At 44.8% G+C, this 26,333-nt stretch overlaps 1 protein-coding gene across 3 annotated transcripts; it reads right to left on the reverse strand.

Annotated features, from left to right (window-relative positions):
• Nucleotides 1-371: 371 nt before the first annotated feature.
• Nucleotides 372-25,980, reverse strand: LOC104376334 (beta-galactosidase-1-like protein 2). 3 transcript variants are annotated; one of them, XM_086626957.1, is made up of 21 exons: nt 25,898-25,980; nt 22,651-22,710; nt 21,249-21,446; nt 20,595-20,663; nt 20,182-20,277; nt 18,537-18,645; nt 18,171-18,263; nt 15,134-15,215; nt 11,743-11,807; nt 9,384-9,468; nt 8,192-8,329; nt 7,435-7,515; nt 7,096-7,202; nt 6,541-6,687; nt 6,056-6,127; nt 5,725-5,727; nt 5,265-5,343; nt 3,947-4,034; nt 1,996-2,110; nt 936-1,052; nt 372-458 (listed from the first exon to the last, which is right to left on the reverse strand). In XM_086626957.1, the coding sequence occupies exons 1-21, from the start codon at nt 25,978-25,980 to the stop codon at nt 372-374; spliced, it is 1,974 nt and encodes a 657-aa protein (XP_086483083.1). The 3 variants fall into 3 exon arrangements, with proteins under 3 accessions (XP_086483083.1, XP_086483084.1, XP_086483085.1); XM_086626958.1 differs by lacking the exon at nt 5,725-5,727; XM_086626959.1 differs by lacking the exons at nt 5,725-5,727; nt 22,651-22,710.
• Nucleotides 25,981-26,333: the final 353 nt, after the last annotated feature.

Consider the following 26,333-nt stretch of genomic DNA (forward strand, 5'->3'; position numbering starts at 1 on the left):
TTTTAAGTCACTGGAGAGCTGAGCTCAGCTTTCAGTTCAGATGGCTTCAGTTCTTTCTCTCTCTCTCTCTCTCCCCTGCCTCCAGCACCTTTTTACACCCCCACATTCACCAGACGGTCCATAACATCATGTGCAGCCATCCAAGCTGTGGGTCCTCAGCAGTGCAGGGACACGAGCTTCCGTATCCAGCTATGAAACAATGGACTCTGGTTCCTTTAGGGCCCATTCTCTCTTCTGAACTCACTGCCAAAGAGCAAATCCTTTACCTGGGTCTACTGGAAATGAACATGCCCAAGTGCCTGGGCCATCGTGTCCCCAGACATGCAACCAGGAATATTCAAGATGAACCAAATATGGGAAAGCAGCTCTCATCAGTCCACGTACTGGGTCCTTCCTAAATAAGGTATGTCGACAGATTGTATTATCCGCCCTGCAGTGCGTTCTTCAAAAATGACAATCTGCAGAAGAGAAGGATATATAAAGTTCCTTCATACAAAGGCTGAGTTACTTTAACTATTTTTAGGAGGAAAACGCATACGATCACAGCAGGGGAAGGAAGCATCATTTAAAGAGATCAATCATTATGAGTCTGAACAGTAACTGTGATTCTTCTTCAGCACCACATGAGGCAGAAAATGAGCCAGCATCAAATCAGGTTTGTCTTGATTTTGAACTTGATGCAGTGCTTTGAAGTTTAGCTGCCATCCTTGTCATGTCTTAATGGTTGTCAGAGCCATAGTCTGCTTTAGAGCAACACCTTCCCTAATTTTCACAGATCTAAGGAGATAACAGTCTCCTTCCTCTCCATTGCACTGGTTTTCAGCTAGAGATAGGTAATTAATACACTGTATATGTCTAGCTCTTTGGGACATGACTCAGAGCAGTGTCTTTAATAATACAAACATGCAGAGGGAAATCCCACCAAACCCTCTCACCTCATTGCTCCCTTTCCATAACCAGGGGCCAGGAAGGTAGAGTGTTTCCTGAGGTCCAATTTTCCAGTAGCGGCCCAGGTTCTGACCATTGACAAACACAACTCCTTTTTCCCAGCCCTAGAATGCAAGGCAGTACACAGAATGACTGGTGCAGCTGTATTGCCTAGTTAGCATCCCCACAGGAAACCAAGTCTACTTTCACACTTGCGTTCTTTCAGGCCACTTTCTGCAGGTTTTCTGCTTGCTTTCCCTGTGCAACTCCCTGATGCCATGAACATTTAAGTAAGCCCTGTTGAACAGGAGTTATCCTTAACGTACTAATTAAAAGGATAAAGCTTTCAAAAATGTGCGATTCATGATTCATGCTTGTACAGGGAACTTCATCCTTTTGAACAGACATGTCTTTACTTCTTCCCAAGCACAGCATATCTCCCCTCACCTATTTCCCAGGCGATGGAAACACTGTATTGCTACTGACTATCATAATTCACAACAAAGCATAAATGGAAAAGCGAGCAGTACAATAATTATTGGCATGAACCTTGTCTCTAAGGGAATGAAAGCGGAGGAGGAAGTTTAGTAATACTTAATATCTCATCTTAAGTTCTATGCAAAAGCAGCAATCTTCCACAGAAGGAAGATGTGAACGCTAACTCTCATGCCATGTCTACAAAGAAGTGACTCCTTCCACATCACATTGAGGAGGTAGGGATAAAACTAGTGCCTCCTTTATTTTTTGTGCCCACTACTCCTCTGCAACTAGAAAAGAAACGCCAGTTGTATGTCAATAAAATAGACTTAACTGTTCATTAGCAGCTCTGCAAGGTCAGTATTGCACACATTTTCTCATCAGGACCACTACAGACTGAACAGAATTACCTGACAGCTTGAGAAGACTTCTACACCTTCAAAATAATTCTCTTTCTCCAAGCTCAGAGGAAGACTACAAAACCACAGACTACAAGACAGAGCTCAGTCAGAGATTTAGAGTGTCTCTCTAACCAGCTTATAAAAAATCTTGATCAAGGAAAAATAGGGAGGAGAGAAAAATAGGACTTGCCTGTAGCTTCAAGAAAGTGTCCTGTGGTTGATGCTCTATCCACAGCCTTCCACGAAAAAAAGCTGGACCGACAAAGTAATCTGGGACTGCACTCCATCCAGCAACATGTCGCAAGCTGTCAGGGAAGGAAAACACGGCAGGGAAGCACCAGGCAGCACAGAGAGACGCAGCACTGGTCTCAAGATCATTTCAAACCGCTGCTTACAGTGGCGGATGGAGGTTGTCACAACAAGGCTGCTACTTCCTTGCATGCTTGAAATGTCAAACAGCTGCTTTCTAGCGGTAGGGCCTAAAGGTAATATTCTTCATGCTGCAAAGGGATGAAGTGTTTATCTCCTGTAAACATTCGAGGCCAGCACCTAGCTGATCTCTCCCCTCCACTTAAGATAAGTGTACTGGTGGTACATGTCTCAGCCTTCATTATCCTATGCTTGCCACATCCCTGATAGGCCAGTTTCTGATGTAAGAGAAGGCTATCCGGGGCTATCACCATCTCTAATGCTTCACAGCAACGTAAAAATCTCTGCTTCGTGGTGGCTGCCGAAGTGCCCATCCTCCTTCAGATATGACAGTACCATGGTGCAAGCTTTAAATGCACGTGGCTTTTTTTTTCTGCAGGAAAACCTGCAGAATTAGTAGGATTCAAACCAGACATTCCTGCCCGTGTTCCTATCAAAGAACATGAACACATCCTTGCACGTTTGCAGTAATTAGGGGCAACTCGGCATTCCTTCTTACCTGTAGCAACAATTTGGGAGCAGGGGACAAACAGAAGAGAAAATAAGGAGTGTAGAAGTCGCACAGAAGCCTTGAGCTTCTGTCAGAACATATTCCGTCCGACCTTTCTGAGCTGCATCTCTTGGATGCAGGGAAGTTATTGATCCAGTGCAGCTTGCCTGCTACTGAATTATTCAGCTAAAAGCCTACGACAATTCCTTTCACAACACCGTGTGCTCCATCCTCCTACGCAGGGACTGTAAGCTGATTGTGTTTCATTGCTACTGGTCAATTGCCAGTAACTGACTGTAGTGTTGACTAATCTTGCTTTTGTTTGAGCATAGCAGTTCACTTGCTTTAATGTTCCTCGCTGGAAATATTCTTCTAAAACCCTGCAGGCAAGGTTATGCGAGTTATTCCATCAATAAGGATCCTTCAAGTAGCCCCCCAGCACCTGTTAAGATTGTCCTTAGACATTTCAAATCCTAGACTTTCTTTCTTTTCAAAGCCATTTCAGTTTGACATGGCTTCTCTCTCCTTCCTACACAAAATGCAGGAGCTGGGATATCTTGGGGGATGCACATGTGTTACTTTCTGGTATTAACAACACAACTGAAAACAGTCTCTCTGGATCGTGGCCAGAGTCCATAGGGCATCTGCTTGCCTTAAACGTTTGCTAAGCTTTTCTGTATCTACTAACAGAGGCTCCTTGACATACCCCTGCTAGATTTCTTTTTCAGTCTTTCTTGAATTAAAGCAAAATAACTTAAAAGAGAGGAAGCCATCTGGACTTGTTAATGTACTATTAGTAGCTTCCTAGAATTAATCTGTCCCTTGCGAGTTTGAATTACTAAATATACGAGCCATATTGCTAATTTCAAGAAAGACACAAACTTCTCCAACGTGTGGGTGTATTAAGACCCACCTTTTTGGGTAAGCCATGCTTTTAACCTACCCAATCTAACCCTGCTCTACAGGCTGTTGGGAAGTCTTTAAATCCTCCACAGTAGGAATGCATTTCACCTCTAAATAACGGTATGGATAAAGCAGCACTGTTTTCTGCACTGTTTTGGGCAAAAGTGTCAGCAAGCAACTTACCAGTGCAAAAATCCACCTACCTACTTTTACCTTGTGTTGCCTTTCTGATACATTTAACTGCCACCTATTGGATTTTGTACTGCTGGTAAACAGTTGGTTTCAAATGAGGAAGAAAAAATTTTTAAATCCCACAAACCTTTTCATGAAGCCAGGTTTCATCTCCAAGCTGTAAATCTTGAAGTTCCTCAAGGGGGTTTTATTCAAGAAGACGTCACCAATTAAGCCTGCAAGAGCAATGGGGGTAATGAAGAGTTGAAAAACAGCTAAAGCTGATAGATTTTCCTATTTGAATGCGAGGAACAGCAGGAGATGGAAAGCAGCCACATTCTGCAATGGAATTAGAGTCCATATGGTCCCATTGCTCATCCAGATTGAGTGGGGAACATTACTATACTTTGGCCTCTCCGCTCCCTCCTTTGCTTCAACTCACCAAGCCGTTAAACACCCTCCAAGCAGAAAACATTGCTGGCACACGCAGCAGATGGGGCTCTGTTGTTAGTGTTGGTTTTTAGTTAGCTGTCCATGTATGTTTTTTTAAAGCAGTAGATCAGTTCCTTCTCTAATAGGCACAGCAAAACGTAACATGGGCAAGCACTAATGTCCAGCGCTGATCCAGTGCTTTTCATCCAAGGATCTTAAGACACCTTAAGAAGTAATTTACCTTTAGCACTCTCTTGTTAGGGAAAGTTATTCTCCATGTAGCAGGCAAAGCCTGGGTCCTAATTCAGCCTCCTAATTACAGGACTGCAGTTGAGACTGCCTAAGCAGCACAGAGGCTTTATGCACCTCTTCTACAGTAAAATAAAATCAGTACAGTCACGTGCCTAACTCCATTAGTCTATTTTGCATAGTTTTTGCATACAGTTCCCCACTAAAATAGAATCCTGGGGTTTCGACCTCTTCCAGCTCCACAATTGCATGTGATAGACTTGAACATTTTAGTAAATTCTGCACAAGAGGATGCAACTCATTCCTTCTGCCTGATATTGTGTGAGTTTTTAAATGTTGTGATCCTCCAATATCAAACCCCCAGGGGAAAACAGAGATTAAAAAGGGTATTTTCCTTCTCTCCCTGTGAAGTAACATGCTCCAGGGCAAGAGAAAGGGTACCCTAACATCACCTAGCAAATCTAGAGCAGAATAAGATTAATTGATGGCCTGGGCTTAGTTGTGCCCCTATAAAATAAGCAGCCTTAATGCAAGCCATCAGGCAGCCAGTACTTTTCATCTACAATAACTCCAGACAGCAGGTGATGAAGTGGGGGTTTTTTTAACAACTTTCCCTCTGTCATACCATTTCCCACCAACTCCCAGATGGTAGTCTGGGCTAGACTACAATAGCTGTATTGGGTCTTCAGTTTGGTTCTGTCTAAAGCACACAAGACAGACAGTTCTACAGTGCTTAAACTCAGAGAACTATCCAGGACAGTTTGAGAACAAAGAACTTAACTTACCTTTCCTCTGTTCATTCAATGCCAGGCCATAATTGACGCGACCGCGGTTCTCTACCAAGAGTCTTAGCTGCCTGAATCCCTGTTAAAAAAAAAAAAAAAGGAAGAGCATCAGATGGACCAGTGCGCAGCACGTGCTATATATCAGCCATAACGCTTGATTAACAGAGGTCAGTAGAGGTGTTTAAGACGGGAGGTGGCCCCAGTACCTTTGGCAGTTGCAATTTATCTGTTTAAGTTCTGCATTATGCTCTCCCACAAGTCATGAGAACAACTAGTATATCCACCCACTGACCTGCTCCTAGGAGCCTTGCACAGCTCTGTTGACATGCATTCAATCAATACACTAGTCTTACTGCCAGCTTCTGCCAGGGTAAGACTACTCTCATAGCTAAAGTGAGACATTCCTCCTCATTTCATTTGAGACCCTAAAGGTGCCAAAGCCCCCAAACCCCCCTAAAACCTGCTTTGTGCTAAGCCTGAAGCCTCCATGGACTTAATCTGCACGAACAGGGTACTGGTACTCGATGTCTACAGTTGTGGGTGTGGTGGAAAGGCTGGCAAATTTTGTGCAGCAAGGACTACGATGTCTTGAATGTTCTCCATGGAAAGGTATTCAAAACCCACTTCTCAATCACAAATAGTAACTCGGCAGTGAAATCACACGCTAATTTCATTAGTGACATAGTGTCTAAGAAGGGTAGAACAACTGTTCCCTCTGTCAGGCTACCTCTTCAACGGTCTTGGTTCTGTTATCCACATCCTATTGCTGTGAGCATTCTCCAGTTAGTTACCTGTCCTTCAGGAAGGGAGAGCTCCACTGTGTTGTAGTCCAGCTCACCAACATACATGGTGTTAACAAACACCTGCAGAACAGAGCACAAGAGAGGACAGCAACTTCTCATCAATTACACTGTAATCATGTGTTGCACAAGTTACTGAAGTTGTATTTGGGGAGGAAATTGCCTCTACTTCAAACTAGAACTCGGCATCTGAAACCGTGAATCGGTGGATTCAGTCTAGGTGGGAAAAAAAAATTCTCAAAACATTCAATATTCTCGTGTTTCGAGATATTATGAGTTTTAGTAAACTGAAACCTCAAGCTGATTTACAAATGATAAGTGTTGGGGCTTAGCTGAGAACTGAAAAGAGCAAATTACACTTCTAATCTAAAACTTCATCTTTTCCTTCATGGTTGACCCATTTCCTGCCTAGCTGCCAAGACCAAAGCATTTACATCTGACTGAATTTAGTGTCACAGCTGCCCTCTGCTCCTTACCTGTGCTCGGTCACGGACATGGTCCCTTGAATGCAGATGTCCACCACCAAATATGACAGTCTCGTAGAGCACATATCCATATGACTGCCCACTGCTATCATTTAGATGCAGATTCTCCATGTTAATAGGAAGCTCTGACTTAATGGGCTGCAAAGGAGAAACAAATTTAACAGCAGAAGTGGCCTCTCGGCATTGACAGGCCATATACAGGCAATTCATTTAAGATAGGTGTTCCACTCTGCCACAGGTTACATTTACCCCGTAAGCCTCCAGAGGTCTGTTCCAACCTGAATTACCTTATGACTCTATGAAAGCTACAGCAATGAAGCCAAGGTACCAGAAAAGGGAGCTAAGGACTTGCAAAACTGGACTTCCAAGAGAACAGAAGCAGCAGTAAAAAAAGGTGAGATGAAAGATTTGCCTCCTTTGCATATCCTTGACAAAACATTCCCCAATCTTATCCTCATGGGATAACAAGCCAGTGCCCTAATTGCCTTTTCCACCTACAAGGTGATGCCTTTTAGTACTGAGATGCATTAAAATTAGTAGTACTACCTGTAAAAGAGAGGGTAACACATCCCAGAGGGAGATATACTGATGCAACAGGATTGCACCATATGATGCCTTGCTTTCAATCATGGGAGGGAGAGGAAGAGGCTGGCCTGTGATGTAAAAAGAAACAGAAAAATGGAACGACTATTTTCAGATGCAAAAAGCCAACACAGATCTAAGGCCCCTCCAAACCTCCTTTGGTCCTCCCTCCCATCTTTTGGAAAAAGCACCCAGCCAGTCAACCAACCAGAGTCACAGGGCTCCAGCAGAAGGGCCAGTTTAAACAAGTCTCTGATTTAACACTAGGTAGAACAGTATTTTGGTTCTTGGATTTATAATTACCAATGATCATGCTGAAGAGCTGTCGGAGCTTGAAAAATTTGGACGTGTAGTCTCCAGCCTCTGTCAGCACAGCGTCATAATCTGAAAAAGAAGGACATATGTTTTAAAAAACATACAGCAGCTCTAGGACAGCCTTCGTGTACACTGTCATCAAAGAAGTAAAAAGCCCAAGACACAAATTTTCTTGGCACTGTCTATGTTATGGAAACCTGTACGCTTTTATTTGTGCAAATGCAGCTAGACAAGCGTAGAGTTGCTTCATTTGGAGAAAAGCCACTCACCAAGGAGCAACATACTGTTGGAGATCTAATTTGCAGGTATCCAGAATTTCACACAGGATAAAGTCAACCATTAACAATTTTAACAAAGGGCTGTTGGGATGAAAAGAGCTTACGATACAATTCGACTTGGTAAAATTAAAAATCAGAACTATATCCTGGATCACCATCTTTCCCTAGAAACAAGAGCCAGCCTGGAGATAACATGAAACAAAGTCATCATCTGCGACTTCTATTCCCAGTTCAGAATGAGGGGGATCCTCGACACCCTGGAATGGCTCTGAAAATAGGAAACACTAATGTAAGCCCCATTTCAGACAGGCGTTTGCTTCGGAGCTGTGTTCCAACTTGTCTGGCCATGACAAAGTGGTTGTACTGATCATTTCTCAATGCTTCTGTCAACTCTAACTAGCCCAAAGGGTAGTCTGAGCTGCACTCTCACAGTAAGCGCGTGGGCAAGGCAGTAAAAGAAAACTCACCGTAACTGGTGACATCTGACTTGTATTCATCAGCCTCCAAAGCACCGTTCATGAAGCCAAAGTTGGTGCCTCCGTGAAACATGTAGAGATTGATGGATGCTCCTAATTTGAGGATGCTTGCTACCGTATTCACCATTTCTGTAAAGGAAGGGCAGTGCCAGGAAGGCCACAGACCGAGAAGCTAGGCTAACACTCTTCCAGTAATTCAGAGGAGACACAAACATTCTGGTCCTTGTCAGTCAGTCACGCCTGTGTAATTACAGTGATTCGTACTGTGATTTGTATTTTGCCCTTAGTAAGGGCAGCACGTCTGCTGACATATTGGGCCATATTAATACATTCAAATATACCTCTCCTATAGGTGAAAAAGGGTAAGGCTCATGTACTTGAGCAGGAGTTTTCCTTTTAAGCAGAAGAGTTGTAAGGACTACTCAGTGAGACTCCTAAACTCAACACACCAATGACTCCATTACAAAGACAATTGCAGGAAGATGACAGTCATTAAAATGCTTTGTTTTCACTATACTTTAGATGTCCTGTTCCTTCTGGGGTTGTTGATTGTCTTTTTTAGTTCTTATCTTCCCTCCTAATGAGCTTTTAAACTAGAAAAAAACTGATACTTTTCAGAAGGTGCTATACTTGCAAGAGGCTTAAGTTCACCATATTCCCACAAAAGATAAAATAATCCTCTCTTAATGAGGAGTGTTTATTCACTAGACAAGTAATGTCATTATGATGGAGGTTTCACAAAACTTGTGACATTCTTAGAAGACACAAATATTAAGTCATTAAGTCTTCACAGGATTTAGGTTAGCTCAGGAGGTGAGAGAGATGATTTAAATCACTGGTCTGCATTTTTTAAATCAACACAGAGTAGCAAGAGGCCTTAGGACACACTGACACTAATATCTTAAGATGTTTGGCTCTGCACGCTGCATAGAGTCCCTCTTTGAGGATTAAAAATTAAAATATATATTTTTTCAAAAAGAGCTGCTGTTTACTAACACTAATAAAGAAAATCCAAGGCACGGCAATGTGAGCCATTCACTGAGAGATTATTTGTTTACAAAGACTCACACAAAGCAAAGGTTACAGCAGGACAGAAAATGTGAAGAAGTTGTAGGTCATTTTTTGGTGACAGTCTGTCAAGCCATAAACCCCTCTATCTCCAAAAACAGTATATGGTACTCACCGTCTGCATCAAAGACATAGTGAGGGCCTCCCCAGTTATCAAACCATCCGGTCCAATACTCCATCACCATCTTTGGCTGATCTCTCTGTATCAAAACAAAGAGTTAAAATGGAGACAGAGCAGTCTCGCACTCATCCCTGTTTTCTAGGGAGGCACTGTTCAAATGCAGTTTGGTGACATGGTTTACAAGAGTGTTTTCTTCTCAAGTTGGCATGAAAAAAAGCAGCTAAGGAGCTCTGAACAAGCAAGGAATAAGATGCTGTGGGCCAGCAATGCCCAGAAGAGGGAAGCAAAGCAGAGAAGTACTTTGTTAGGCACAAAGCAAAAACCACGGCACACAATCAGGTGATACCAAGTGGTTCTGGATATTGTTTGGTAGAGCTGTAGCAGAACGACAAACCAACTGTCACTGTTTTGCTTCTGCTAGAAATACACATTTATAAATGTCTGCTTATCAGCTACGCCACTGCCAGCTGAGAGTTTGCAGGTGCACTGCAGCCAATGCTTGCCAAGGTAGGAACAGCAGACCTTAGCAGCTTAATGCCTTTTTAATGCCACATATGGTGTTGGCAGGAAAGAATTAGCCTTTGCAGGAATTAGGTCTTCATTAAAAAGGCTCTGCACACAGAGCAATGGCTTCCCATTTCTCACTGCTGCCAGCTCCCTTAGCTCCTGTAGAATTTCACCCAGCCACATCACACCAGACAGGACAACATGTGCCCAGCCTGGCTGGCATTCCCTCCTCATGGTATTTATTTCTAGTCAAGGCAATTTTGCCCTTTATTTGATAGGGGCTTTATCTGATGCCACATGAAATGGCCAAGGTAAGCGGCATTAAAGAAACTCGTGTTTCATTAGGAGAAAACAACTGCAGGTGCCTGTAATAATCTAACTGTTCCAGGTGCAGACCAGCTCTTGGAAATACGTTTGATCAATCCGTCCCCAGTAAACTGGTCAAAGAAGGAGTTCTATCACCCACTGGAATAAAAGACCGTAATAAGAAAAGATAACATAGCTTCATAATCCGTACAAATACAAATGACAGGCTTCCTCTCTTGTAATTAGTAAGCGTGGCAAAGGAGGAGCTGCTTTTATTGGGCCATGTTGCATTCAGTTGGTGGGGAAGGTGCTGCCTTCTGTTCATTTGCGGGGTTTGGGGAATTTTGTAAGACCTAAAGAAGGCAAAAGCACATGCAGCAGAGCCTCTTTTGCCTGTACAGGAAAAGAAAACAAATTAAAGCAGTAGGATTCAACGTTCAGCATGCCAGCAGCAAGGTTTCCTTTCACAGTCCAGGCAAAAGCCAAGGGAAGAGATCAGATGAGAATCGATCACGGCCAGAGGCAGATGTCAGTTGTTCACATCTTTCCAGGCTGACATTTGGAGCAAACAGAGCAACAGGGAAAAAAGAGGACAGAGGATGCAAAGAGAGAGAGAACCTGTCACCAAAACCCAAAACTTCTTATTCCCTCACTACTCCCTCATCACACAATCAAGATACTTTTTGCGTCAAGTGCTCATTAGGCAATTCCCTACCTCTGATGCGCATCTCTGACAGCACAGGGGGTTAAAGATGCTCAGGCAACACACTGAATTTGAATGCTTTTCTGCAGTGAGAACTGGTAAATGCCAGGTAGGCTGGCTGCAGAGAAGGCAGGAAGAGCCTGGGACCCCAGCATGCAGAAGGTGTTTTGTGAAGTTACTGTGGAAGCGTGTGTCAAATCAAAGTGTTCCTCTGATCGGTTCTGCTGCAGGTCCTAGCAGAAACGGGACCAGATGCCTTGTGGAGCAAATACTCTCTTCTGCACAGCATGCCATTATTACAACTTCACATATCTGCACTGAATATGAGGTATTGGAGATGACTGAAACACCCATCACAGTGTACCCTGAAAGAACTGCAGTAGATCAGCACACAGCATTTGAAGACTACAGTTTTCAAACATGCTCTGGACAGCACCCACATCATCAGGGTAAAAAAGTTTGGGAAAAAGATGACTGAACTTCAAGAGAGAGGTCTGACAGTTGCAAAGTAGGATGCTACTGGGTATCAACACTTGAAAGTGTCAAGAGATCTAACCCCTAATGGCTAAACACAGGCCACAGGGCACAAGTGAATGGAAAGCCTTTAAGAAAGTGCTGGATGACAGCATACTTAAAACCTCCTTCACTTCCCAAAGAAATCATCTTAAGTATTTTTACTGATTCCAGAAGGATTTGGCCTAAAGAAGAAGAAGGAAGGCCAAAGATTTGTTCAAAAAAAGCCCCAAGCCAACACAGAAAAGCAAAACAGACTCTCACTGCTTCATTTCTAATGCTGTCCTGGAAAATCTAGATGAACAAAGTTTTTCTGCACCTTACCTGTACTGTGTCCAGATATTTCAGTAGCCCAGGTTCCAGTTTCTGAAAGTTAACAGTGGCCAGTGCTGTTGGGAAAAGAAAAAGTTCTTACTAACTGAGACACATACAAAATGCCTAGGGGACCGTCTCCTTAGACACCAGCCCAGCACAAGCTCAGGGGCAAGTGGAGCACCTGAACCTTCACTACAACCTCCTCGGAAATTTCCCATCAAAGTCTTCACTTAGAATGCAGAATCTAACCGAGCAGCAGCACACAGTGGAATACTTGCAGGCCATCTTTTTAGCTCTAACTTTCAGAGACACTAGAAAAAAGAAAGCATCAGCACAGCTCATGGGGTGTCACAAGCCTTAATTAGAGGCTGTAAAGCACTTGGAGATCCTCAGATAAAAGGCACCACATAAAGGCAAACTTATTATTAGAAAGTCATATCTGGATGCCACACTGATCTCCCAGGCTTTAGCTGCAGGAATCGCTACCCAGGCAATATCTTACAGCTTGTCATGTCTGTGGGGGTGGGTGAGAGAAACCACAGTACAAGTGAACCAGACAGAAATTGTAATTGGAAGACGTATCTGTGCTTCTGCCCCATGCAGCATGGGGGAACTGGCAGCTAGTCCGTGTGTGCTGCATGTGCAGCAAAGTCACTGCGTGATCGTCGAGCCCTGCACAGGCAGACCTGCCCGCAGCAGTTGGTACATCAGAAGGCACTCACCTGGTGTCAGTGTACCAGCCCCCGGTGCACCTTTGAACCATTTTCATACTTTTCTAGCCCTCGGTCACACTGATGATATTTCTCCCAAGAAACTTTGAAAATGCCAGAGCAAGGATATAATTCTGTATTAAAAACTGACTTCTTACAAGAGAGCTGGTATCAAATTCAGCCCCAGTTGTGTCAGATAGAGCACTTGAAACAGAATATTTACAGAAGCAAAAGCTCACTTCTCACTATTTATACCTTGATTTTAATAGGCTGACCTATGTAGTGTGCTGAGCTGAAGAATTTGGCACAGGAAAACACGGTGGGAGAACAAAATAAAACATGGATTTAGCATTGATGTAATACAGGAGTTGGCAATCCTGCAGGCGAATGTTCCCAATTCTGCTCTGCGGGCAAATTAACAGCACACAATTGAAAATGGTGTAAAGATGTGGAGAACCAGTCCCCAAAGCCTTATTCATCCTTTCCGCAGTAGCTCGTTTTCACACACACACAGCTTTCCACCATGGTGCTTCAGTCGTGGTACGGAGGGAATCCAGAGGTTTTATTTTGTCACCCATCAGCCGTACCAGGTCAGATTAGGGCCACTTGGCTTGGGATTCTTGCCACTGACTGTGCCCACGAAGGGAGAAGGATTGCAGAAGCAATTCCGAGATTTTTTCCTTACCGCATGGGACATCCCACTATACCTATGAGCATGAAGGAACCCACAACAACAAAAGCTTTCCTTCTCATCCCCTGAAAACGTGCTGCAGCCACTGAATGAGGGCTACAGTGCTGTAGTCTCAGGTTCTTCTACAACAGGCAGTTTTCTCTGCAGAGCACCAGACTGACTGACTGCTCCTGGCATTAACAGGAACCTACAAATGCTTCTTGGAAAGAATTCGGTATACCACTGATGAACAAAACAAACAAAATCACAGAGTCGCTGCATTAGTTTTCAGCTCCAGTATTGAATCTTCTGTTTTCTTAACGCATTTCTACAGCGGATTTTGTTCTCCCTCCTTTACCGCTTTCATAACCACCTTGCTGCTATACCACCTTGAGCCCTAGTTATTCCACGCATCTGATTACTTGACATGTTGACTCTAATGAGCAGATTGTTATGACACCTAAGAGGCAAATTGGTATCAAAGAGCTCTCAGCATGCAACATGCTGGAAAAGACAACTGCAAACAAGAATGAGCTCTGAGGCAGTAAACATTCCCACAGAAGATGGTGAGGGCTAGACAGGCATTTCCATACCAGCCCTTCTGCATGTCAGCTTGCTGGCAGGGAGAGAGTGACTCTACGTGGTCAAGGCTGGAAACTGCTGCACACCGAGAAAATACGATTGAGAAGCCCACCGTACTGCTGGAGGCCCGTGGACTTCAGACTTACTGAATTTCTCCCTCTCATACTGTCATATAATAACAAGAGGAGGAAAGAAACAGGAGGAAAAAGTCTTTCACTTTAATCATCTCCACGCCTGAGATTAGAAAATTAACAGTATTTATGACTGAGTGATGGCAGGAGCACTCAAAGACTGCACCCTGCAAACACTTCATTCAGGGAAGCAATTACTACTCAGGCAGGCAACTGGCAGAAACACAGGGGAGACCAGAGGGCGAGTACGTAGTAAATCTCAGCTGAACTGGCTGTGGAAATCTGAAAATCAGCATCACACTATGCCCCAAACGGTCAGATTTAGGGCACCGTGAAACTAGAACAGCTGTACCTCCTGTTCTTCACTGGGAAAAGCAAGAAGGGTGCTAGGCAGCATTTTTAAACACTTAATAGTGTTAATAACACTTTAGGCTGCCCAGGGAGGTGGTCGAGTCCCCATCCCTGGATGTGTTTAAGAAAAGGGTGGATGAACGACTTAAGGATATGGTTTAATGGGAGATTAGGGACGGTTGGACTGGATGATCTCTAAGGTCTTTTCCAACCTAGAAATCTATGAATCTATGAATCTATGAATAGAATGACACTTTTTAAAAGAGAAAGGGAAAATGGGCATCCTTTTCCATTATGCACATCTGATACCCTCCTTTTCCTGCCTACCAAAGGCTGTACATCCCACAGCAAGCTGGCTGAGAAGACAGGGCTGCCCCACAAACTACTGCTAAACTCACACAATGTTAGATTTCAGAATCAAGGTCTTGATGGACTTTTTTCTTCTCTTCTTAACTGCAAAGCAGGTATCTTAGGAATAAGTTATTGCTATTAGTAATTGCTGAGGTACTGGTTTAATATACATTCAAATGAAGCAATAAGAAGTAATATTCTCAGCCTTTTAATCTGGTGGAAACAACATCAGGAAATGCTAGGTGCTGCCACCTCTTGACTAATCTCTTTGGGAAGTAGGGATGCCCAATACTGGACAGAAGGCAACAAGACACTGAGTCTGCACACGCTTAATGTCTTTGAAAGCAGAAAGGCTGCCCCATGGAGCAATCCTGCTATCACTGTGTTACACCTTATGTCAAAAAAGCCACTCTAAACCTTTCTGGGAAGGGACTGGGTTTGTTCTGCATGTATACCATCCAGGTGAGGGGTCCCTCCTACCACAAACAGAATACAGTTAATGGGTGCAGCTTAGTGAGTGAAGCCTGCTGCTCTGATTCAAAGGCTGCATTTCACCAGCTGCCCCAAAGAACACAGTCTTACCCTGCTCTGCTACAAGCACATACCTCCTTCCACCAAGCCGAATGACAGCCCATTCTTGTTGTCTGAGGTCATTAACAGTTCCACGATCCCTCTGTTTAACAGAGCCTAAATTAAAAAGAAGAAAAGCCATTGTGTTAGCAGCCTGAGTTCAGTATTTGTCAGGATATTAAAGTGTTAAGGCACATTATCACTTTCTCTGGGGATAGCCTGAAACTAGTAGTGTCTTGGTAAGAAATATTATTCCTCTGAAGTCTCCCATTCCTCCTGAAGCTTCCCTGCCTTTTTTTCCCAGCTTTTTCAGACAACTGAAAAATCTTATTTTGTTTTAGAAAGCTGGATTCATTTCTCACTGGTGCATCAAACTTCAGGATTTTATCTTCGTCTTCTGACATCAGTTTAATAAATAGCTTCACTGCTTTCCATCAAAAGAGGCCTTCAGGTGGAAAAAGAAAAAGAAAGAGAAAAGCATCTCACCGTTCCTGACTAACAATGGAAGCTGAAAGGAGAAAATAGCTGGTTTGCCAGTGAATGCCATCACAGCCCAGCCCAGGTACCTATGTTCTTGAATAGTCAAGCCTGAATTAATTTACTGGTTCTTCAATATCCCAGCACTGTATGAAATAGCACTCTAAGGTTTTTAAAATGCATATGCACATACAAAGTTCTCCCCAGTAGGATTGTTCTCTTACACTTGTTTTTTTTACCAAACAGTGGCTGATGTTTGAAAGAGAGATTAGGAAATCCTAGTTGCAAATTAACCCTTCTTTTCACTGCACCTGCACTGGAAGTCACTCCCTCAGCTTCAAGGAGCTTTGAAAGCAGGCCTTCAGTCTCTTAATTCTAAATTACTAACTATAAAATGGTGATAAAGACACATCAGCTCACACAGGAGCTACCCGAGTCATGTGCACCAGCTAGTTAATGTCTGCTGTGTGTTCAGAGCAACCTTTGCATGTTGCACATGCCCACACACCCTGTGCACACGGAGTGGGCTTCAGCATCACAGAGGCTGCGTTAGAGAAGCGTTACGACACAGAGTTTGAAGACAAACCCAATTCAGAGTTGAGACAACCTGGTTAATTTATCAACCTGTCATCACTAAATCAGTACCTGGATAGATTTGACTGAATGGAATAGAATCAATACCTGAACAGATGCTGGTATCTGACAAAATTCAACTACTGAGGGAAGCAGAATTTCTTACAGATTTCATTAAGATAATTCTTTGAGTGCTGCATTAATACTAAGTTTCTTCACCTCCTTGTAAACACGAGTGCAAAACGGCGAAACGGCAGAGAGCTGCCACACACAGAAATGCCTTACAGGATTTCAGGGTGCAGCAGAGAAACCAGGAATAGAAACAGCGGCTGAGGCAGGCACAGGTGTGTGCTCAGCTAATCCCAGCTCAGGGACTGTGTGTGGAGGGAGGTGTACATACACCCTTTCATGGCTTGGATGTTTTGGAAGGCAAAGGCACCCAAAAGAGTGAGATAAGGACAAGGATTTCAGGTTTTGTGAGAGTTGTGGGGGTTTTTTTAATAGGTATATTAATTCCAGGAAGCTTGCAACGTTGTCATATAAGCTAGATGCAGATGTGATTAATCAACATGCCACATTCAAAGTTCAAGGCCCAAACCAGAACAAAGACTAGGAGCTCCACCTCACATTATATCCCACTTCAACCAAAAAGAAAGCCCTGTGAATCCTGCTCTCCCATGTTTTCATCTTAAACCACTGTAATATACTTCCTCAGATGTAAGTTGCACACAATACCAGAACATGAGGAAAGAGCACTGTAAAAATACACCCACAGGCCTGGCAAGGAAACATTATCTGTTCTGACATGTCTGTGAAACATCACAAACTCTTTCATCACTGAGATATGGAAAAGCAAGCACCGAGTCAGCATGCTGTTCAGACACAACAGAGTCTCTGTGCCCCACTCGTTGAGGGCTCTGAAAGCATTTATATGCTTGCCACTGGTGGGACAGAGAGAGGGAAACTATGTAGATCAACAATTTTGACATTATCAGTTCATATTGGCAATAAACTCTTTTAACTTGTCCATATGTACACTTCATTCTGAACCTTTTAATTAATGTCAGTTCACTCCAGGAGATGGAGTTAGTGCAGGAGCAGGCACCACTCTAAGCAGATTAGGACTCCTGCCACACGGTTTATTTGGTTGAAGAGCCTCTGTATACCTTAAGCAACAGGACAACCTGAGCCAGAGCTAACCTCAGGGTGCTCAGGGCAAAGCTGGGGGTACCGAAAGTGTTTCAGAAGGATCTGATAATGCTGTAGCAGAAGAGCAGGGAACATACAATTTATAGCACATACTCACACACCACTGGATGGGTGACCTCTCTCACATGCAGCAACACTTTTAGTGTCCAGTGAGAAGAAATTAAGCAACGAACCTTGCAAGACACACTGCTGATCTTGCTGTCTGCCTGGCAATTGTACTGGAGGCAAATGAACAAGTCAGACTCATGTTAGATCCTCCAGGATAACCTGGCCTCATTGGGCGCTGGCCAACTCTTTATCATTCAGTTCAGAGGCAGGAGCCAGGGCACAGTGTAGTCTCTGTTTGACAAGGGTAAGGGATAAGGGAGGCATTCGGCAAATTAACATGCCTGATGCTGAGCTCCGGATTATGGAAGCTTAGGAGTGTGCTGCTTGTGGCTGGTGGCTTGTTCACCTTCCCAGGAAAGTCAACAAGGAGAAACTTTTCTCTAATGTTGTTTAGGACAAGCAAAACAAGACGAGCAAGAGAGCTCCTTCAAGGCCAGCTATGTATTACAGATACTCCCTCATTTCCCTATCATCCTCTTCTCTGGAAGACACAAGAACAGAGGCTTATCAGTCCTGAGAGGGTCGTATTCCATCTCTTCCACTCCAGGAAGAAACATCAAGAGAAATGCAGCTGGATTATGCTCTGACGCTTGCAAGGGTTTCTGAAGCCATGCTCAAAAGTTATTCAGACGAAAGAAAATATTATAAGGAAGGTGGTTTATGAGAGAGATTCACCACGGAAACAAGTAAATGTGCCAACATTACCATTTTAACATAGGTCATGTAGTTTGGGTCTTTGGCGTAGGAACCATATTCATTCTCCACTTGCACTGCAATGATGGGACCTCCTTTCTTGTACTGTTAGGGGAAAAGAAGGGAGAAGTTGTTCACCATGATTTCTAATCACGAGTTTCAGATGGACTCGGCTCCACCCTCTCATCCTCCCAAAGTCTATGCACAACCAAATGGCTAGAGCTGGAGAGCTGACAGTCAGCTGCAGTCTATACTGGTTCCTAAAGCAAAGCTGGTAGGTTTGTTACTGCTCCAACCTGCTGCCATTGCACACAGCTCACACTCATCTGCACAGACAGTCCCCGCTTGCGGACTGGGAGGGTAACGGATTGTACTTGCCTGAAGAGGGACAACAATAGGCATCAGATGATCAAAATAGGCATCCACAGCGTCTGTGAAGCCCTTGTATGTTGTCCTCAGTTGCATCTCTGGGTCTTGCAGTAGCCAACTACGAGAAAAGCATAATCTGTTAGAGTCTCCTGTCCAGTCAAGGCTGCCAGAGGTAACACCACCCACCGACATCAAGTCACATCTGGGCAGGAATCATTGATCTTTCTGTGTCACTTGGCTAAGCCTGCAGTGCAGGTATGGACAACATGAGTCAGTGAATGGCACCACGTGAGACTATCTACCACTCACACTTTTAAATGAGTTCAGGCTGCAATTGCCAAGCTGTTCCCCTTCTCTTTCTTCTGTATTTTGGGCCTAAGCTCATTTCATTAGCTTTCCCAATAAGATTTCAAGGGCTAAACTTGCCACTCTGGAATTCCCTGCCTCCCCAAGGGCACTCTACAACCAAGCGCTCCCTCATAAATCCCCAGTCATCACTCAAACAAAGCTTTTGGTAATTGTTCCCATGGTTTCTACTGCTCCTTTACAAGACTTAGTTGGCTGGTTTGGGGTTAACACAGAAAAGGGCAATTTGTTTAAGAGCAGAACAATGTCGTGCTATAACAATTTAAGCAGAGTGAGCTTGTACTTTCCTTGTCTCTGCAAAAGGAGGCATTAACTAATAGTCCTTCCAGAAGCCTGAAAGACTCAATGCCTGTTTGCTATATGCAGCTCAGCAGGCTTACAAAATCATCGCCTCTTTATCTGCAAAATGAGATTAGTACTGTTGCTCTTTATCAGAATCTTTTATCTGTCTGATAAAAAAATACATGGGTTATGTGGCAACAACTGACAATATATAATCATCTTCTCAAAATCTAATATAGAGCCAGCTACTGCCTCTGGTCACAAGTAGCCGTGCTCTCGTGAGCAAGTCCCTGACACACCTTGGCAGTTCTGCACCTGATGCCAAAGGCAGGGCATTTTGAAAAATGAAAATATTAAAAGAGATAATCCTCAAGTTTTGTTAAGTGGGGTTTATGCTCTGTGCAGGTAAGGAAAACAAGTGGTATGTATCCTGGCACTGGTTCCACTGGGATCTAGTAACTAGGCAATTCTCAATGCTGACAAGTCCAACTCGGCTTTCAAAGCCTCTTACCAGCAAGCTGCATGCTTTAGGAGAAAATACAACCAAAGGCTGGAAAAGTTATGGGTCTTTATTACTGCCAGCTATAAAATTCATATGTTATAGTAAGACTTTTAAAACAGAGCTGAGATCAAGCAAATTCTTACATCAAGCTGCAAATACTACTGTTAATATTATACAGAGAGTTAAGTTGCAACAGCAATAGAAGATGGGTTTTCCCAATTCTTATTTTCTTGCTGTTAACTACTATGCCATAACACAATTATTATTTTCAAGAGTAACTATACAAAAAAAAAATCTGGTTCCAGGCTTACTATCTCTACTGCTCAATAACATAATGAATATTCACCTGCTTTGGGGACACAGCAACAAATATTCCCATCTAACAGCCAGCCATTCTAAATCTTGGCAGGAGGCTCAAGTGTATGATCAGGGTTTTTTGTTGTTTGTTTGTTTTTTTAACACAGTCCCAAACACTTGCCTCAACTGAACTATTTACACACCTACCTGGGCAGACCACCAAGGTCCCATTCAGAGCAGATATAAGGTCCAGGACGCAGAATCACCCACAGTCCATTTTTAGCTGCCAGTGAAAGGAAGGCCCTAGAGATCCAGACAGCATAATTATTGTCTGACTGCAGAATCCCTACTCCATGCACTCCTAATTCACCAGTCACCATGAAATTTAGTTACCAAAACCAGAAGAGAATTGCTTGATAAAGCAACTATACTGGATTGGTACTAAACCTGCAAGTTGCCAGGACTCTAGAAAGCAGGAGAAGGAATGGGAGTCTCCATTGCCTGATCAAGGTACAGGCTTTGCTTCAGAGGCTGGAGATGACATCTTCATCCAGAACCGACACGCGCACCCTCCCCTCCGTACAGGAGTATTTAATAATGGAGCTGTCTGTACCACATACTCTAGATCCAGGTTTCGACTGAAGTCAAACTTCCCTCTTTCCTGTTCATGGAGGTTCCACGGCACGTACCTGAAATGCAGAGTTAGGGCAGCGGAGGTGAAGGGCTGAAAAGGGCACTGCGTTTGTGAAGCACAGAGGAAAACTCTGCGCTCCCTTTGTTAGTAACAGGTGCAGAGATTACTGCATGTGCACGGTACAGGTGCCTGTTTACGTGTTATTTGTGCCTTTCTTTCATTTTAATCAGAGGGCCTGACTTTGTTGCACTCTTTTCCTAACTCTACAATGTCTGAGTTTCTCGAGACTGTCAAATGTGGTCTCCCTCTAGGTATATCTTTCATTCTCCAAACCAGTGCAATTTCTAAATCACAGCCATGCTGAATGGCCATTTCAGAGCCTTCCTCATCGGGTCAGCATTAAGAAGGCACTTTCCCAGTATGTCTGGGAGACATCTGTTCTAGTCAGTATTTGAGGATACTGCCGTGTGTGATGGTTAAATCCCCACTACTCTTTTCTGTGTCTATTCTCATAATAGCAAGTACAGAAGTACGTTGTTACAGCCCATTGGAATGAATGAAAAAGTCCCACCAACTACTAGAGAAGAAGGGAGAGGCTGCAAGGTACATGTGATGGAGCCTAGGGAGAGAGGACACTTACGTCGTGAGGGTGTTTAAGCCACATGCTTTCATCTTAAGCATGCGGTCTTCCCAGTATTCCCTGGGGACTCGGAAATAATGCATCGAACCTCCAAATATGCGGAAAGGCATGCCTTCCAGGAGGAACTGTGAGTTTTCTGTCTGCAAGCCTAGGGTCCTTCCCCATAACTGCCGAGGGATCAGCTCACTCCAGTTAAACCTAGAAGAGAAAGAGACACATGAGCATCCAGTCTCCAGTAAAGAAATCTGTCCCCCTAAGAGAGAATGCTCATTTCACCCTACCTGGAAGGATCAGCTCTGACCTTCCTACTTCTTAAATAAACCATCCTCTTTGTCGTATCGAGCATACAGATTTTTCAGAAGATGATAAAACAGATGGAAGATCTGCCCCAGATGTGTATTTAATATTCATTTCACTGTAGCTTCCATCACGAATGCCCAAGCCACTCTGCCATACTCTACAACTGAAATCAAGAAACTAACTTGCTGAAATTCCAAGATGGGGAAGCTTTCACTCACAATACTAGCAAACACTTTCATAACTGATGAAATTTAGGATCTCCCTGTTTTGCAGTAGGATGACATACGCTGGCCGATTTCCAGATCTTTGCTCCATTTCAGTATTGCCGCCCTGAATGTCTTGTGGTCTCTGATACCTTCCAACTCAATGCACGGAAAAAATAAGGAGCCTTCATCTCTTCACTGTGAATGGAGAACCTTTTCTTTAATTTAAAGAAAACTCCTGGACTATATTCATCACTCAGGAAAGATGAGGTCCGCTGTCATCACAAACTTACCTCTGCCTGCATTACTGCTTAGATTAATTCCTTAATATGTTATTTGCCAAAAGAATCGGAGCGAAGGAGATACCAGGTTCCAAAGCACTTACCAATTTCAATACTTATGCCATCACAGCTCCATTTGGGTCTTTCCTGCATGCAGGAAACTACTTCCTATTGCTTTACATGGCTCCCCAGTTCATTTTGGCTGAACCAAGAAAACATTTTATCAACTAGTGCAGATCCAAAGCAGTTACAGTGCCTCCATCGGACCATCCCACTTCTACTGCTCTGAATACACAAAAGAGTTAGACAATAGCAGCTTGTTCCTCTGAGACTTCACCACAGCCAGATGCGAGGGATGAATTCCCATCTCAAGAAAGCAAGAGTGACCCACACATTTGAGAGAAATGTCACATTTGGAGAGGGAAATACCTAAGCCTCTGGTAGAGAGGGTATTAGCAGAAGGTGAGGACTTCTCAGAACTCGCAGCTTACAGGGATTGCTAACCAGGAGACTGCAGCGATTGCCTGTCCTCTGACACAAGACAAGGAGACTAGAAAAGGAACTAAATCTAAGACTTCCAGGATACTGCACGGGCTGGCTGACAAGCACAGAGGGTACCTGTATTGCACAGCATTCTCACAGGGCTCTGAAACAACCGGCAGCAGGCATGGGTAATACCTGGAAAAGGAAGTCTAGATTAGATACTCACTGCCTTCAGTCAATGAGCACTCGTGTGCATTTATTGTCAAACCATCTTCAAAAAACACTGCTGAGCAAGGAGATAGTAACGTATCCCATTCAGAAGGTGGTGCAGTAGTAACAGAGCTTTTATGAAGACAGTGCAGCTCAAAGTAGGAGAAATATGCCAAAAATACCTAACTGCCACATTTAAAGGGTGACTGCCTGAATAGAACAGGATCAAAAATGCTCATCTAACATAAGAAACGGTACAGCCAGAGAACAACGACATGAGGCTAGGAAACAGTGGCGTTGCTCCCAAGGAATTACTGTTCATTTTAACGGCAGGGCAGGTGGTTCTCAGTCCATATGCAGGATAGCCTATGGCTAGCTGCCCCTCTATTCTGCTACAACTACACCTTGCACAGATGGCAACTTTCGCCGATCAGATCCCAAAACTGCAGCTCTATTGACTTGTATTGCTGGGTGGTAAGCCTGAGGCAGAAAGCTCCAAGGGGTCTGGAGATGCAAAACTCCAATTTTTAAAGATTAAGTTGGAAAAAATCTAAGTTGCAACCTGTTTCTGAGCTAGGTAAAGCCCTAAATTACCCCTGCACACAACACTACTGCCGACCGACTGCGACTGGTGCCAGAATGAAGGCTGTACTCAGGAAGCATACGTAGCCAGATAAAAATAAACAAATCACTTAAGCTCATCTTCTTAATCTTGGGCATAACTTAGTTGGCAAGTTTCCATCAAGTTTCCTACCTTAAAACTCCCTGGCTCCAGTGCTTTTTCTCACCAAGGAGGACTCCAATATTTTCTACAGATTATCCTGGATATCCTGAAACCCACATATCTCACTGAGATCTGTTCAAGTGACTTTTCCCAAAAAAAAAACTTCTGTGACTCACCAGAGCTTCATCCTGTTACCCTGAGCTGGATTTCCACAGCTCAAAGCCCACCTGGGCTCTGTGCTACCTCTTCAGAGCAACGTATAGCTCCCAGGAGATTTTTTTTCTCACTTCTGTAATGGCAGCACAGGTTGCAATGAAACTTTTTTTTTGTCTTTGCTAAAGGTTACTGGCCTACTTTGTCCCTCTGTAGCCATTTTCTGCTTCAGGGAAGTCTTGTTTTTTGAAAAAAAATAGCGTTAGATTACTGAGTTCCTTCAGAACAGAAGCTTTGAAATTGAGTTGGAAAAGTTAGTCTTTAACAAAACGATCTGCCTTTCTAAGATGTAAGTTGAAGTGCAAAAACAAAACCACTCCAAGCAAAATAGGAAAGTCGCAGTTCACTGCTAAACCAGACAGCTACGCTAAGGCATTCAGGCCTGTAAAACAAAAACCTAGCTGAAGCCCTTTCTGCATGAGATAAGAAATTTAGCTTTGGTATTGGGTCTACTGCATACCCAGAACAGTTGGGAGAAAAAGCTACCACAAAAGAAAAAGAAAGGCAAAACAGGAAAAAAGCATGGAGACCATTAGCTTGCTTTGCCAATACTAAAGGACGTGCTTCAGAGGACAAGGGACTTTACTGTTAATCCCTAAGCTCTACTTAGACCTGCCTCAGAGAGCTTTGCTGTTTATTCTGGGCTTCCTCTGGCCAGAGAAAAGTGAAAGCCTTGAGTGGCTTCACTCACCACTCACTGTCTTGTGGCAACCAGGGTCCTGCGTCGGTCAGACAAGCCCCAGATGCACACTCAACATGGCTGGGATAACAAGCGCTGCGTTTGGTCGTACAGTTTATTCTCAGGTGGCCTGGGCCATGGGGAAAAACACCGGGTACCAACGGATACGGTGTTTTAGAGATACACTCCTACAGGAGACAGACTTCTGTGCTTTTATCAGGCATCGGTTTGCAATAACCCCGTGTTAAGAACGTACGTGGCACAAACCCGAGACCGGCTATAAAAGCATTTTCCTTCTAATTAAGCAAAGATTTATCAAGGCTTTTCTATAGCTTTGAGGATCAAGTAACCTCCTACTATGAATTTAAGAACCCATTATAAAATATCCAAGTTATAAAAAGGATCTGAGTGATAATAAATAACTATACCTTCCCTTGCCTGAATATTATCTCTGGCACTTTGCTGTCAGGGGCTGAAGAGCTTCTGTCACTTGGCACAGAGAAGCTACTGGTGGAGACAGACACCTCTGGCTATAGACAAGATGCACTCATCCAGGAAAGAGCATCCCCCCCCAAATGAACGGGATCTAAACCACACGGGATTTAAGCTAGAACCTTGAATAACTTCTTGTTACTACAGGTGGGCTACAGAGGAATAGGTATTGGCCTGGCACATACAAATGGGACCAGAAAAAGAAAGTTCACACGGTTCTGAAAGGAGAGGTGGACACCACTGCACGCCCCAGCCCAGGTCTCTGGGTACCACACTGCTCAGCCCGTGCTGCCACCGGCAACGCAGGGACCCAGGACGGAAAGAACCAGACCCAGAACAGTCCGGAGCGAGTGGGAAACAACACTGTGGTGCGAGCACGTCAGAGGCACCCGTGGCAGCTGCAGAGATGAGTTAGATCTGACGGAGCGATCGATTCGCATCGTCCATCAGAGCTGTGATGATGTAAAGCCTTAGGAGAGCCAAGGTCGGCAGAGACAGCATTAGCCTACGTAGAATCTGATTTATGGCGCTGGCGATTGGTCCTTCCTTATCCATTACTTTTGATGACAGAAAAGAAGTTGTGTATATTCCGTGTAACATTTATTTAAAGCTTTTAAATCATTTCTACACGGAGGCGGCGTTACTCTCTCCAGCCCTTCCCACGCTCCCGTCCTGCTGGAGGAACGCTGACAGTGACTGACGGGGAGCGCTGCGCTTTCCTTCCCTACGCATTCTGATAGGAAAAGATGTTCTGATCGTATCGAGCCTGCGGCGCCGTAAATTAATTTTTCCCGGCGGCGAGAAGGAAGCACAAAGTTAATTATCTTCTTCCCCATAAAAGGAGCCCCTGGTTTCCATCCAGGCGCAGCCGCTCTCAACAGCACGCACGGCTCACGGCGGCAGGCCTGCGCCCAGAAGCGCTGCGGGGCAGCGGCAGGCACGCAACCCGCCGCCCGCCCTTACCCCCGCCGCTCCGCTGCCCTCCCCACCGCCACCGGAGCGCGACCCCCGCCACCCCCGCGGCGCGGCGGGGCCGTGCCGTGCCGTGCCGTGCCGGCTCTCACCTGCGCAGCAGCAGCCACAGCACGAAGACGAGGACGCCGACGCCCCCGAGGCGGCGCTGCCGCCGCCCGCCGCACGGCCACATGGCGGCCGCCCCGCCGCCGCCGCGGCCCCGGCCCCGGCCCCGGCCCGCCGGCACCGCCGCCCCGCGGCACCGCCCCGCCCCGCCCGCCGCTCGCCTGCCATTGGCCGCCGGCCGCCGAGCTCCGCCCCCTCACCCCGCCGGCGCCTCCGATTGGGCGCCGCGGGCCGGCGGGGCCCGTCCCGGTGATGCGGCGGCGCGCCCGGCGGCGGGGATGGGGCGGTGCGGACCCCCCGGCGGCGGGGATGGGGCGGTGCGGACCCTCCCCCGGCGGCGGGGATGGGGCGGTGCGGACCCTCCCGTCGGAGGGCCCGGCAGCCACTGCCTCTTGCCAGGGAGCAAAGTCCCAGATGGAA

Source organism: Tauraco erythrolophus, chromosome 26, assembly GCF_009769465.1.
Source record: "Tauraco erythrolophus isolate bTauEry1 chromosome 26, bTauEry1.pri, whole genome shotgun sequence".
Classification (NCBI taxonomy): Eukaryota; Metazoa; Chordata; class Aves; order Musophagiformes; family Musophagidae; genus Tauraco; species Tauraco erythrolophus.